Source organism: Drosophila novamexicana, unplaced genomic scaffold, assembly GCF_003285875.2.
Source record: "Drosophila novamexicana strain 15010-1031.04,08,12 unplaced genomic scaffold, DnovRS2.1 tig00000485-arrow-pilon, whole genome shotgun sequence".
In the NCBI taxonomy this organism is placed as follows: domain Eukaryota; kingdom Metazoa; phylum Arthropoda; class Insecta; order Diptera; family Drosophilidae; genus Drosophila; species Drosophila novamexicana.
The window spans coordinates 2591317-2607074 of record NW_020824808.1 but is presented as its reverse complement, the minus strand read 5'-3'; the positions used below and the strand labels follow the sequence as shown (position 1 = coordinate 2607074).

Here is a 15758-nt window from a genome sequence, read left to right as displayed (position 1 = left end):
CTTCAAAAGGGAAGCGTAAAATTGTGCCAGCAACACATGGCGTTCCCAGTTACCCAGCTCTGCCAACCGCCCGGATAGCTGCTGACTGGGTGGGTTTTTTGGCTTTCGGAGTTCTAGGTTCTGCCCACAGACAACACAAGCGCCTCACGTAATATAATAAAGAGATTTTCCGTAGCATACAAAGCGGCTGGCTGGTCCACGTGCCTGCGCCATATCGGGCTTGCGCCCACATTCTAATCGTAATCGGTTTTAGCTGAGCAATATATAATTGCTCTTCTACTTTGAGAGTCTGTTCGCTTTGTATAGAGATTTTTATTATATCTCTTTTATCGCTTTCTGTGCTTTACTTTTGCTAATCAACAACAGCAACAGTTTGTTGGCACGCGTCGACTAGTCCCCATAAGGATGGCTCGCATGTGGGGGGCAGAGAGCTGCACAGTTGGTCAGACATAGAGGCATTTTCCAATTAGCCTTGTTTAATAAAATACATACTTGTGCTACGCCATGCTCTGTCCACTCACACATTTTCATTTTCACAAAGTTGACATTGGCTAATGAGCTATCCAAACAACAAGCTTAAAGGTTTTAATCCAAGGATAGAGTGTGGCAATTATTTGTGTCAACGAATTTAAGTTTTCTAAATATTTATGTTTCTCAGAACTAATATCTACTGGCAGGGCGCTCCTGTGATTCCCCTTGGTTAAGGTTTCCCAGAACTAATAGCTTCTAGCAGAGTTTTTCCAAGAATGCCCTTGATTGTAGAGTACATTCTTCATTTTGAACATTTCTAGTATCTACAAGAAGATATTCTTGAATGACAAAGCCAAGATATGATTTGATATTTGACTGGCTCAAACTTATGAGATATTTTTTTCAATGCTAATTGCTTAAGATCTGACTTTAATTATTCGAGCTATATTCGTTTTACGTTCAATAACTGGTGACTTCTGAAGCGTACTATTTTTATCAAAGCCCGAATATGGTATATATGTCCAATAACTAAAGTGTATTTACTCGAAATGTTCCAACAAATTAATTTGGTCCTTTTTATATAATTTTGTCCTACATCTAGAATTATATTCTTAGGTAAATTATTCAAAGATCTGACTTTATTTTCTTCAGCTACTGCGAATTTTGTACTTTCCAGTATCCCCATCGGCTCCGGCCGACATATACGATGGTTCCCAGACAATCATTGTATCCATGTTAATCGTATCATAGATATAGTTCTGGTGAATATAAAGCAATAAATTCCTGCAATAAGTATAGAATAAATATCCCTAGGAAACCCCTGAAGTTGGTACTGCATTCTATGTTGTGCTCGCGTGTGTGTTCGGATTTTGCGGAAAATATATGAATGACATTCAATTCCTTTCGCTTATTATGAATTCTTTAGTAGTCTATAGTAGTTTCGCAATTGGCTTACTAGAAACTTCTATTCGCATATTACTTCGGCTGGGATTCGCATTAAAAATGCCGCAAGTTCATTATAAAAGTGCCGCCCCTAAAAGTATGCATTGTGCATTTTCGAGCGTACATATTTTGACGACCTTGCTCGCCAATTCTTTTTACATTCTGGGAATTTATGAATAATCTGAGAAATCAGTGAATATATATTGTCCACAAAGGTGTGCCTCAGCAGAAATGCCCTTAACTAGAATCTAACTCTTTTGTATATATAAGAATGAATTGAGCTTTTTGCATATTTTCTGTATTGAATGTTTCCTGTATTCACCATCAACTTTTCTGCTGCAGCAACGTGACGTAATCCTCTTAAAGTATATTCTTTAAACATAGTTTGTAGTTTAAGCCCCTCGGTCGACTCAATCAAACAATGGTCAGAGTTCGTAATACAACATGATGTAAACATCTTGTATTTTGTTGTTAAGCTCCATCGTAATAGATGTTTGGGTTTTTTATGTTTTGTGCACATTTCGTAAGAATTTGTAGATGCTTCTTAAAGAAATACATGCCCCTAGATATCTTTTGAATAAATATGTAAAATAACAATAATAATAACTATATTGCATATCAATAAAAGCAAATATTATCATATAAATCGGAACCAATCGAATAATTGGAGATTTGTTTGCCTGACATACTTACGCAAACATATCTTACATGCATACATATACGCACCTAGTGTAGACCTTCAAAAAATGCTTTGAATAAATTCAGAAAACGATATTCAAAATGACATCGATAAGAAGACCCAAAGTTAGGGCAAACATATGGTGATTTTCTAATTGAGCGCGCCTCGTAAATCTATGCCAATGCCGAGTTCCTGGGCTGCCCGTTTCCTGCTCCCATTTCTTTTTTTGGATAAGCAAAATAAGTTAAACGCAAAACTCAAACTCAGCAATTTTGTTAGCTAGCACATTAAATTTACATATATTTCTATGAGTAAAACACAGAAGCAGTCACTGCTTCAGCTTCAGTCGCAGACCCTCAAATTTGGGGCAGCTTCTAAGTGGCCAGTTTGCCTGATTCTGAATGGGAGGGGGCGGGGTTGCGCGGGCCTGGCTAATGCGGCAATTGTTAAACCAAATGCAAATAGATGTTGAAAGTTGCGGACTTCGTCTCTGCCCGGCCGCGTGCAGCACATAAATCAGTTGCCGGATTCGAGCTGAAGCTGTGTCGCCATGGTGCACGCCTCCTTGTCGACTGTTAGTTTGGTAACGCGCTGAAGCGTTTTTATGGTCTGCATGTATAATTTCTTGGCCAATTCCTTGTCCCGGCCAGCCTCCGTTGTTGGCGAAATTTCGCAGTCACTGCAAGTAGCCAAGAAATGTTGCACTACAAAGAAAATGGAACAAAATGCCGCTAATGCGGCAACAGCCGGTTCCGGCAAAACGGCTCACAACTCACTTGAAGTACTCGCCGGTTACTTGCTTCAGCTGGGGATCCGTCGCCAGCCGTATGGCGCACTGGGCGCCCTCGCTGGCATTCTTCATGAACAGCCACATCCACGGGTAGGTGATCACCTTAACGCAAATGGCCGACATTAGCGGTGAGCTATGCGTGTTGCGTGGCACATCAAAGACAAATAAAAAATATAACAGAGAACAAAAGTTGGCTTAATTTCGTTTCCCTTGTAATTAAAATGCAAAGCACGCAGCAAATAGAAATTAGTCGACTAGCAGATGCTCTATGCGAATTATAGAAAAGCTCATAATTTTTATCACACACAATGCTTGCAATTAAAATTTGTTTTTTTTTATGCATTTATGAGAGTAAGCACTTTGTATATTAATCAGGGCTGCAAACTGGCTTTAAGCCAAACCGATTCGCATCCGGCATAAAGAACTATAGTTTACAAAGAATCTAAAAAAAATGTAACGAGTAGCTGAAACGAAAACTAAACGTCACATTTTTTCAATTTTTTATGTGGTTTGGCTCAAAAAAAAATATGTTTGGAGGAGGGCCCAACCATAGCGTTCATATATTTGTATCTGGTAGTATAAGCAAGTAGAAGCAACTACTCAGATCAGGTAAGTATAAGTAAAAATATGATTTTTGAATTAAGATGGAAAACCAGGTTCGCGAAGTAAATCAGCAAAAACTCTTTCTTTGAATTTGCAGCCGTGATATCCTTAATATACTTTCAACATATAATATGCTGCTTGTACGTCCTTTTATACCCCACATTAAGCTTTTTACTCTCATTGCAACAACAATTCCCATAACCTATATGCCTTTAGCCTACATTTCCTTAACCCATTTCATAGCATCTTCTAAGTACTAATTAGCATAAAGGCTCAGCTTTAATTACGAATATGGTGTAGATATATTTGGGTCAGATCTGTCAAGACGAATGTCTTAAATGGCCTGATTTAAGGGATATAAATGCTTCCACTTCGATTTTCGGTAATTGGAACTTTTCTCTTCAGTCTTGTAAATATTTAAACTGGGATATCTTCAGTAACATTAATCATGCCCAAATCGAACCAAACAAAAGGTTCTTCAAGTTCGAGCAGGCATTCGGAGAGTCGCCAGATTCATGACAGTGTGATGGACAACTTTAATGGCATTTTTAATTGTGGCGACAAGAGACAAAAATAAAAACCATTTGGGGCATGCTTAAATTGAACGTGAGTCATATCCAAAGCTGCCCCCGAACAGGGTCGATTTTTTATATACGCCATGCAGATGCCTTTTCAAGGAGGATTACGAACTCGCGCTCAATTTGCTTAGCTCTGTTTATTGTTGTTGTTGTTTTTTGTTGTTGTTGCTTTTGCTGTTGCTGCCAATGGTCGCATACAATGGCGCAGGTTCACCGACACTTGAACATAATAAAACGATAAATAAATAATTAATGCGTTTAACTTTTCCATTTACGCTTTTTCCGTGACTTGAGCATTAACTGCTTTTCATTTTCATTCATTTTCATTTCACAGCACGGCACACAGATACTACAGCACACACCCACACACACGCGCAGCCACACAAAAGCTTGTCAGTGTGTGCGCGCGTCTGTCTATCTGACTGCTCCTCTTTCCGTCCTTCTCCTGCTCCACCTGTCGCTGCTGCTTCTGCAGCTGTGTGTGTCTGCCCCTATCATAGAGTGAAAATGGTTTCATTCAACGGGCCCGGGGTTGCAACGCTTTTAAAGCTTGTTGCCCTTGCCACAACCATCAGCAAACCCCTGCCCTGCCCTGCCCTGCCCTGCCCTGCCCTCTGGCCCGAACTTCTAATTCTTTAGATGCATTTCTGAATCGCATTAGGCGACCGTAGGGCTTGTGCGGGCTGAACCGCTAAGCCGGAAAAAGTTCACGTTCATCGACCCACCAAAGTGCAGTCGATTACATGTAAATGTTTCCCGTAAAAAAACACAACAAATTATCCAAACACTCACACATGCATTTAAATGCCTTAAAAAAATTATTGTAGGGTATCCAATTTTGTAATCTAAGAAATTTTTGTTTTCATTTATTTCGGTAATTCGTGGGAGCTTGAATTCTGCGTGGGCCAATTATTTGCTAACATCTAAAAAATGTGCATTAATTCTGAGAAATATCTATGAGGATATATAATGTATAATATTATACATTATATTTTATGCTTATAATGAAATGTTCATACAATTTGTACGCCTTCCAAGAATAACAGCTTTTTTTTGATCTTGTTATTTTAATAAAATGTTGAACAATTGGAATAAATGATTTAATATTATTTTTAACATCATAAGAATAGGCCAAACATAGTTACAAGCAATCAAACTACTTTTATAAAATAGTACTGGCAACTATTTCCTTCTACTAAGAGTACATTCAAACATTAGCCTGAAACCCGAGCCTGGACTCTCGTATCTCGCTAAGGAATTGTTATTAAAAGTACAAATGAATCCTTAGCATTGATTATGTGTGTGTATAATGTTCATATGGAAATCGCTTTGCTAAAGACTTAAAAGATTTGCCAAGTTATACATTCAACAAATATTTAAACAAAGCAGCTTTAAAACTTTATTGATTTTCAATTCTTTAAGACAACATGTAGCGCAAACCATTTCAACTAGACCAACATTGAATTTCTAAATTGTGTTCAGGAATAGATAAGACAGACAGCTGCTTGAAGGCGCACTTGCACTTCAATAAATTATAACAAAAATGTGCCTGATTGACTGGTTGACTGACTGACTGACTGACTGACTGACTGACTGACGGACTGACTGACAGGCAGGCAGACAGGCAGAGCCTTGACCGTCCCAGCAAGGGGAATGGGAAACTGAAGAGTTGGCAAAGTGCAACACATAGCTGACAGCTGTTTCAGCAGATACGAGCCTGACGGTCATAAAAACAACGAAAGTCAGAGAGTTATATCTCAGATGCATGTCCAACTACAGGCTCTTCTTGCTGTGTGTGTGCATAGTAAAACAAAAGTTCAATTTGGCGCTACAAAGTCTGTAAATAGAAAACCTACTTGAAGAGGCAGAATATGTACAGAAAAAGTTCAAGACGACGACAACGAACTGGAGCTGGAACTAGAACTGGAACTGGTGGAACGAGAGGTGGGCTGAGGTGAAGCGGGGCGAAGCGTGGGAGCTGCAGCGCACATTTGCACAGGTAGCGGCAGGGACAGGATGTGTATGCACGCCAGCTGCTTGTATCTGTGTGCATCAAGGAAGCAATATACACACACACACACACACAACCACATACACAGCACTATGGGAAACTTAGATAGTTTGTTTTTGATAAAAGCCCATTTTGTAAACTGCTTAAGATAAAACACTTTTGGCCTTAGCCAAGACAGGAAATGCATTAAACTGCAATTTTACATAGCGTACATGTTAACATGTACTAATTATGTAAAGATAACAGCTGTTAAAAATTGCTTGCGCTTAATTTCTTTTGGGTGTTTTTCAAATTATTTAATTTTAATATTCAAAAAACTAAAGTCAAAAACTTTTGTCTCCTTGTTTTGATGTATGTTTACGTATATATATGAATTATAGATATAGTTGATTTATAGAGATTGGATTTGCAGCAAGACCTTTAAGATAAAGTTTGCTAAGAAAAATAAACTTTAGCAAGGGCTTAAAGATTTTGACACCAATGGGCAACTCAAAGATTTTTATATTTACTAGAGTCAGTAATTGGGAACACCGATTGGTTAATGATCGTGAGTTCTTATCCTAATCTATGAGTTATTAATTTTTCGCCAAAAAATCGGATACTTTTTCCCATGGTGCAGAGTCAAGGCAGATATGTGGGTGAGCTCTAGGCCATCTCATACACGTCCACTTAATGTAACTTCCGCTGTTCATTTGCTGTTTTATTGCCGCAGCTCGAGGGCAGTTTATATGGCCTGTGTTGGTCTGGTGTTGCTGTTGTTGCTGTTGTTATTGTTACCGCTAGGATCACGTGCCACGTGCCTATCCCTGCCTTCGCCCCTCGCTCACTCTCCCGTCAAGGTGCTGCTTTTTATGTCCAAATGATTTGTACGCTTGCCCCGGCATTTGATTCTTTTCTATGTTTCACTTCGCTTCGTAGTGCAACTCGAAGCATTTGCAAATTGTAATGACGCATGTTAACAACGTTTTGGCCTGGCCATGTGGCAGCTGCCATTGGCAAGCGGCCACCATTCATATACGATACGTACATATGTCGACATTACAATTCTGTGTCTATGATGGATTATGCTTATGTGGCAAGTGTCCAGCTGGGTGGCGTCCATAACACAAATGCCTGCCACATGCCATTATACTCACAACTACATGCATGTTTATATTTCACTCAACTATATTTTCAATTATTTCTATTGAATTGTGTAATTTGTGATGCACAAATTTCCACACGTGTGTGTGCCTCTGTGTGTGTGTGTGTGTGTGTAATTACATTTGGACAGCATTTCTGATTGTAATCGCCTCATGGCTGCAAAGTTGGTAACTATTTGAATGTCTGCACGCATTCACACACATCAGTTACAGTCATTTGTTTGGTTTACTTTGGTGAAAACATGTTAAGCTAAGTAAATCCGAAAATAAAACCTGCTGCAAACCTACTTGAAGCTAGTCCAGATAAATGAGCACAACATAACTTTTGACTGACCCGAGCAATTGAATCCAAATATCATAGCAGGAACACTGTTTGGATGTTAACGACAGTCATTATTATTATTTTATCTTATGCCACAAAGGTTACTCAAGTGGAATTTAAATAAGTAAGAGTGCGCCAGTTGGGAGTGTCCGACTAGCAGATGCTCCGCTGTCTATGATCCGATATTAATGAAACTCTCAAGGCTACAATATGACATATACAAGTTTATATATACTCCCATATATGTCTGCAAGGGTATTCTATAATTTGCGATCTGAAGTTTTTCTCATATATTTTCATTTGTCTTTATATTCAATATAAAACGACATTGTCTGCACACTTCTATTACCCACTGTGTACGGGTTTTTCGGTTGAAAAATGATTTTGCTTTGTATCACATTGTTTGCCACTGACTAATTTATAACTGCCAAAAAGTTGCAGATTTGCGTTTGCAACAAAAACTGAAGTATCAATAAATCTTGCATTAATATTGTAGACATCATTGAAAGATGTCGGGGAAAGTGACAGGCGGAACGAGGTGGGCGGGTCGTCGCACACGTTTGTGATTTGAACTTGGCTTGCTGACACAGCGGCGCCCATTGGCAATAGAAACATTTGCCAGTCACAGCCGCAACAACAGTGCAATCAACAACTGCAACTGCAAAACCAACAGTAAAAGAAAAAGAAGCAACAGGAACAACAGCAGCAGCCATAGGAGTAGCAGAAATAGCAACAAGATCATCAGGAGTATGAGAAATAGCAACATCAGCAACAGCAACATCAAGAGCAATAACAGCGACAGCAACAGCAACATCAGGAGCAGCAGCAATGACAGCAGCATCTACAGCAACATCAGGAGCAGTAGGAACAGCAACATCAGCAGCAATATCAGCTACAGTAGAAGCAGCCATATTAATAATGGCAGCAACAATATCAACAGCAGCAACATGTGCAACAATAGCATCAGGAACAACATTAGCAACACCAACAACAGATGCAGCAATAGCGACTGCAAAAACAGATGCATCAACAGAAACAACAACATCAGAAGCACCAGCAGATAGCAACATCAGCAGCAGCAACATCATGAGCCATACCAGAGACAGCAACATCAGGAGCTGTAGGAGTAGCAATATCAGCTAAAGTAGCAGAGCAACATTAATAACGGTAGCAGCAGTAACAACAACAACAGCAGCATCATATGCAACAACATCAGGAACAGCATCAGCAACAGCAACAACAGATGCACCCACAGCAACAACAACATCAGAAGCAGTAGGAGATAGCAACATGAGCAGCAGCGACAGTATCGTCAGCAGCAACAGCAACAACCATTGTCAACTGCACGTGGCTGGGCAATAACTCAAAGCTGCACAATTTAGACAAAGTTTAGGACCCCGAGTTGTCCTTGTCGGCCCAAAAAAGTAGGCAATTGTCAAGTGTGGGTCTCGGGCAGCGTAACGTATCGCGCCTCGTGCTTGGCATTTTAATTATCACGTTTCACTTTTGTTGCATAAGCAGTTGCAAATGTGTGTGCACGAGCCTTTGAGTGTGTGGCAAGTGCTACTCGATGCTGGATTATCTAGGCAGCAGCTGATGAGAGGGGCTACAGGGTGGCGGTCATGAGTACCCGCAACTTGGTTGCAGCTGTCAGTTGCTGTTGCTGCTGCTGTTGTTGCTGTGGTTGCTGTTGCTGTTGCAGCTTGTACTCATTTTGTGCTTTTCGTAATTTGCAACTGTTTGTCGTGTTTGCACGTCCTTTTCTGTGTATTGTGCAAATTTGGTTCGTTTTTTTATTTTTTATTTTCAAGCCCGCACACAAACATCATGTACTATATAGAAATTTTTGGGTAGTTGGTGGCTGGCAACCAATTTGCATGCGCTGCCTTGAAGCCTATGTCAGCATGCTCCTTTTTGGCCCAGTTCTGCTAATTCTACTCTCCGCTTAATGCAGTTGCTGTCCTTGACAGTTATCCTAATGGATTTTTGTTTACACAGCGCTTAAACCTTTTACGACGGCTGTGATAATCATCAAGCTATAATAGAAGGATACCGCTTATTTCGCTATCGCATCTTGGTTAAAATTATATTAAATGGGTACTTTTAGAAGAGCAAGAGCAGTTAAATTTTGGATTATGGATTTGCATTTATCTGTCTTTTGGTCCCACAGTTGAAGCCAGGCCACTCGTCGAGAGACAATGGACCTCTAATCAGAGCTGTCTGTCATTGCGGTCATTCTCTGTCTTCTGCAATCCGCAAGGAATACACACAGGAAGAAGACATTCAACTAGAACAGGATACGCTTAGTTTTGTGTGTTAGCAGGGCGCACCACGTCGAGTTGTGCGGAAAAGGAAGCGATAGAACGCTGCAGAAACTCCTGTGCGAGTGTTCACATAAGAAAAAAATAGCTCGTTCCTTTGCCAACAATTTTTTTTTAAATCGTTTGCAATCCTCTCAACTCTTCAGTGATGGGTGTAATTTGAGGAATATATAACGACATCTCCATCGACATGTCCATCCGGTAGGCAAACAACCTCTGAATAACGGTATGCCCGATTTTCTGATAGAGCCAACTCTGACTACTCAAGGGAATGGTGTCCAACATGATTACCCACATATCCCATAGCCTGTTCCTTAACCAGCCTACGCTCCATCTCACACAGTCATCACAATGGATCAGAAACCTCCGGACAAGCTGGTTGCTGGACTTTCTTTTCCGCTTATTTTCGAATTTATTCTGCCCGTCTAAGAGCTGTTAACCCAGATAAATCCTTAAATACCTGGACAGTCTGTATATATTTGTATAGAGGAACTTTCCTTCAACAGTTAATTTATGGAATATTATTGAATTTTCTAATCCCATCATTACTGGCTATATGGGCAGCACACTGGGCCAGCATCTGTTGGGATGATCTGCTTCAACCTGGACAGTCTGGTTAACTATTTACTATCGGAAAAGGCTTTTTTGGACTACCAACAAGTCTCTGTATGAAGAGCTATCCGACTTACCTGACCTAACTTAGCCAAAGCCTACTTATTCGGAATTCTGATTTACTGAGATATTGTCTAAAATGCTTCAAGGCCTATTTTATCTTGGTGTATATATGTATATATGCACTGGTATACTATTGTAAGGGAGAAGTATATTTCTCAAGCCAAGCATTTTCTGATTCCAGGAAATCATCACATAAGCCAATCTTGTCATGGTCATTCCGTAAACTCGCGGCTTAAACGGAATTCAAGTCCTTCCATTCGAAACCTTTTAATACATTTGAATTTGGACTCTTGCCTGTGATGAAGGCTTAATGCGATGCCAAACGTCGGGTCACGTTCAGCATTTGGCCAGCACTTGAACCACCATCAACGCCCACAGTTGGGTCACGTTTAGCCAAATGAAAGTGCAAAAAGTTTTGCGCGACCGCGAAATGAGCTTAAAAATTTAGTTGCAGCTGCAGTTGCAGTTGCACTTTGCGCTGAGTGCAACTTGCGGGTTTTCGGTTTTGATTTCAATTTTCGTTTATATACCCATTGATCACAACTACAAGGGGCATAATCTTATGTGTAATGCATGTAACAGGCAGGAGGAAGGTTCGGAGAAATCCGCTGAGGTATATATATGATGAAGACGACGAGCTGCCCATTTGTCCGTGTGTGTGAAAATATTAGATCGAAGAGAATGTCCAAAGGAGACAAGGTATTTAGATTCTCTTATAGTTAATAGAGATTAACAGCGACTGATTTTTTGGATACCTCCCCATATTCCCTCCAAAATGAAAAAATCGGACTATAAACACCGAAGTTCATCAAGAATGTTTACAAGCTAAACTCAAAGGTATCTTATAGTCGGTCACTTTTTACTTAAACATTCCTAGTATTTATTTTCGGCCTGGCCTGGTTACTTACTTGCGCAGGTGCCGGGTGCCTCTCACCAGTCCGGGCGTGCAGCAGTTGACCGTAATGGGGGTATCTGCGGGGAAATCAGCGCGTTATTAAAAATGAAATACTCTTGGCCCGGTCGAGTTAAGCATTTCAATAATTTACCGAGCGAAAAACTGTGCAATTTACACAGCCCAGAAAGAAAAGAAAATATTCCCTCATGGTCAGCACTTACCTTTCAGCTCTCGGGCCAGCCAGCGCGTGGCCAAAATCACGGCCAGCTTGGAATGGGCAAAGGCATCGCGTGCATGAAACTTCACCGAATAGGTGCCCACATTTAGTGGATCATCGAAATCAATTTTTGCCGCCTGATGAGCGTGCGCCGACACAAACACAATCCGGCCCTGTTCCGCCCGTCGCAAATGCGGCAGCAGAAGCTGCGTCAGCAAAAACGGCGCCAAATAGTTAACCTGGCTGTGCTGCTCGAAGCCATCCGGCGTTGGTATCCGTGTGTCACCAAACACTATGCCCGCATTGTTCACCAGCACATCGATGCGCTCGAACTCGGACATCAGTTGGCTGGCGAGCTGATGCACGCTGCGCAGGGAGCACAGATCCAAATGGCGAACCTCCACAAAGTAGCGCTCGGCGGGGCTAACGGTGTCATCGGCTGAGGTTGGAGTGCGGCAGCCCAGCTCCCGCTTAATAATTGCTGCGGCACGCTCGCCCTCGGCTAGATTGCGGCACGCAAGGATAATGCGGCCGCCACGCGCCGCCAGCGCTTTGGCAATCTCAAAGCCAATGCCGCTGCTGCCGCCGGTAACTACAACAATTTGCTCCTTGATTTGATTATCGTTGGGACACCGCTGGCCGCTCATTATGGTGCTGCAATGCGGGTTATATAGATAAATGCAGTGTAGATGCAGGCATGCCTGTGGTGCAAATCCAACCATAATTTTGTGGAACCAACATGTGGCCTGAAGCCGAGGCTGCTGTGTGCGCGGCCCCTTTGGCTCAATGATAGGCGTGAATAATACTACGGACTGCCTATTTGCATAGGCAAACTCACAAGTGCAGAAGCCTAACTATTATTTAGGGCCTTATTAAACAGTCCAGAAGTATAACAAGCTGCTTAAATGTTTGTCAATCGAAAAAGTTGTAATTTAATTTCTGTATTCTCATATTTAATCAAAGTGTTTGACCCGGGCGTAGTGGAAGTAAACTGTGAGCCCCTGTAGTGTAGACCGTAACCGTAACCGTAAGCTATGTTATGTTAAGACTTTTAACAGTCATATGTTATTGTCTGTGCATTATGTAAAGCTGTTGCTAACGAATTAGCAGAGTTCTGTTCAACCAATTTTTAAATCCGGGCTTAAATTAGGCAGGAATTTATTCTATATACTGTGTATATATGCAAACTAACAATTATCCTTAAAATAAACCAAAATCTATCTTTTTAAATTCTGCAAAATAAATTGCATTTAGCCAATGTTTTGCTGCTGATTGTGGCTTTATATTAAATTGTTTTATAACAAACAACATGGATACCAAACATTTAAAACCGCAGTAATTGATATTAAATAGTTAAAGTCTTAAGCATAAAAATAGTTCGTACAAAAACTTCCACTTTGTTGTTTTCTTCTCCTTAAATTGACAACAGAAACTTAAATTTCTTTTTTATTTTATTTTTGATATCTTTTTTCTTCTCTTTTTTTTTTTTACTTGGCAAAAGTTTTAACAGCTCAAAAACATTGATTGCTTTAACTTAAGATAAAAAAAAATGCGTCAAATAAATTATGTATATTGAGGGCTAACAACTTTTTCGTTAAAGGGAACAATCAGGCAGAAGGACGGAATACCTTTAATTTAGCAGTAAGCACCTTGAGATGGGGTTGAAAAAATATTCAAAAGTGATTCGTATTAAAATTATTTTCGTATACGACTCATCTAATTATAAAGTTTCACAATGATAGCCCACACATAATAATTGTTATTGATTAAGGTCCTCGTAAGAAACTTATCTAATTTCCTACATTACTTCAGCAAGTTTCCTAGATTGTTTCTGCTGCTTGGCATTATGACCTTCCGCTTCATTGGTTGACACTTATTTGGCACTTAAGTAAGTTTTACTTTCTCAAAGGTATTTGCAGCGTTTCAGAATTCATTTGCCATCGCATTTACTTTTAGCCAACTTGTGCAAATCCACTTTACAAATATTTGCAGCAGCTTTTGGCACTTACCGCAGTTGTCAGTTGCCAGTTGTTACATATTGCACCACATTGCTCTCAGTGCCACGCCCCCACATCTCGACCATGACACACCTGCACACCTGCACAGCTGCACACCTGCAACTGGCGCAGGCCACAAAAACCGCGCTTTTGCTCAAAAGCGCAACGCGCAAAAATAATCTTTAGATATTACATATTATCCAGCTGCTCCACGGAGATGCCGCTCGAGCGGGATGGGGCCGGCTTAGCCCCGACTTGCGACCCTCTTTATGAAATCCACTTAAAAAGTTTCGAGTGAAGCGCGTTCTTATACCCGTGCACAAGGTGAAAAGAGCATATACGTGTTTTCCTCTAACCAATTGTGGATTAGAGACTTGGCATTTGGCATATATATTCGCGGGAAAATCTTGGAAATATATATATTTTTATCGCAGGTTGAAAGATAGAAGAACAAATTCTGTAGACAGACACTAGAGATCGACACAAAAATAATTTGGCCGAGCATTGCCACAGATCAAGAAAATCTATCGGACCGGTTCTAGACCTGTTAGTTCTACCGATTTCGATTCAGATCTAACTTAGCCTGATTTTAAATCTGCCAATCGGCATCGATTGAGTATAGAAAACTATTCGAAAACGTATCGAAATCGGACACGAATACCTAAGCGGAAACGTGTTGAAAACTATTCGAGTTTACTTTTCCAACTGAACTGATAACTCGAACAGACGCCTATATATATCTCATATTAAAAATCATATTAAAACGAAGACTTCTGATGAGTTATTCTTAAGAATAGGGCATGGCAAATCGGAAAAATATAAATCCCTTAAAACAAACTTGACGGCTAGCTTGTCTGTGAACTGTTAGCGAGTATGGCGCAATCGGTTGCACCCGACTGCAATTATCTTATTGTGCTTTTTTTTCTTGTCTTCACCACGACATTTATGTACATGCACGTGTCCGGCGAAGCGTCGTGACGTGGCCAAAAGTTTGCCATGGGCCACAACTTATCGTTAAGGCTGCGTACTACGCGTTTCGTTGTTGCCCCATGAATATGCATTTGCTGTCCCCGTTCACTTACCGCACTGTAATCACAATGCCGACCACGAGGGCTGCAATGGTAGGCCACCAGGTAGAGAAGGGATCAGCCTGCTCGAATATGGTCAGCAGACGCTCCATTCCGAGTGTGTGTGTGAGTGTGAGTGTGCGAGTGTGTGTGTTTGAGCAGTTGGAAGACTGTCTCCGCACGCTTGCTGATGAACAAATGTGTTTCTTCGGCTGCACTGAACCGCCTGCGAGCTCCGACTGAACTGTAATCGTAATAATAAATATAAATTCTGATTGTGTGCATCCACAGCGGGAAAGCCGCTCAGCTTGCGGTCGGTCTGTCTGCGAAACTCTGCCTCTCCCTCTCCCACTGCCTCTCCCACTCGCACTCGCTCTCACGATTTGCCATGGCGACAATTGAATTTAAATGGCTGCCCCGTTTCGGCATATTTTCAATTTACATAAATGCTTGTTGCACGGCATTTACATGAGCGCTAGACAGAGACGCCAGCTAGTGCGGGTGAGTGCGAGCGGGCGCGAAAGATACTTGATGCCAGTGTTGCTAAGCACCTGTCGCTGCCACTTTTAGGTTAGGTGCAAATTTGCCCCAGCTGCGGCGTTAAAAAAATGTAAAAAATGCGCGCGCTATTTACACGCGTTTTTCCATATTTCATTTGGGTTTTAACCTCGCTTCCTTTTTCTCCTTTTATTTTGTGGTTTTACGCATTTACGGTTTGCATATTTTTTTGCGCCTGGCAGCTAAATTAATTTATTTAATTCATTGCGTGCCTGCCCCTGGCACTGGCCACCAATTTTAATTACATTTAACAGCTGCTGGGTGCTACGATTTTGGATGTTGGGTGCTACATTATTCAGCTGATCGGGGCATAAGTTGGAGGAGTTCCTGATGAAGGTTAGCTAAAGGATTGGGGTAAAGTATTTCGAAGTATTTCCACGTCAACTGTATCTAGGATTTATGGCGTTCATGTAGATACAAGTTTCGTGTAAAAACACTTTATTGACAGCATAAAATTCGAATGATTTTAGTTTTTTAATTCCATAAATTG

General features: G+C 40.9%; 1 protein-coding gene across 2 annotated transcripts; it reads right to left on the bottom strand.

Annotated features, from left to right (window-relative positions):
- Positions 1 to 2413: 2413 nt before the first annotated feature.
- On the bottom strand, positions 2414 to 14918 carry LOC115761370 (retinol dehydrogenase 13). Of its 2 annotated transcripts, none has more exons than XM_030703118.1 (5): positions 14726 to 14918; positions 11651 to 12300; positions 11443 to 11506; positions 2869 to 3015; positions 2414 to 2771 (listed from the first exon to the last, which is right to left on the bottom strand). In XM_030703118.1, exons 1-5 carry the CDS (start codon positions 14821 to 14823, stop codon positions 2609 to 2611), a joined length of 1122 nt encoding a protein of 373 aa, XP_030558978.1. In that variant the 5' UTR covers positions 14824 to 14918; the 3' UTR covers positions 2414 to 2608. The 2 variants fall into 2 exon arrangements, with proteins under 2 accessions (XP_030558978.1, XP_030558979.1); XM_030703119.1 differs by having other exon boundaries at positions 2741 to 2796.
- Between the last annotated feature and the right edge of the window lie 840 nt (positions 14919 to 15758).

Bases quoted from the DNA above. Each gene is read 5' to 3' on its own strand.
- LOC115761370 (XM_030703118.1), bottom strand. From the start codon at position 14,823: ATGGAGCGTCTGCTGACCATATTCGAGCAGGCTGATCCCTTCTCTACC. The intron at 12,301-14,725 runs GTAAGTGAACGG...CCCGCATTGCAG, and splicing joins GGCATTGTGATTACAGTGCG to CACCATAATGAGCGGCCAGC. The intron at 3,016-11,442 runs GTAAGTAACCAG...CAACACGCATAG, and splicing joins GGCACCCGGCACCTGCGCAA to CTCACCGCTAATGTCGGCCA.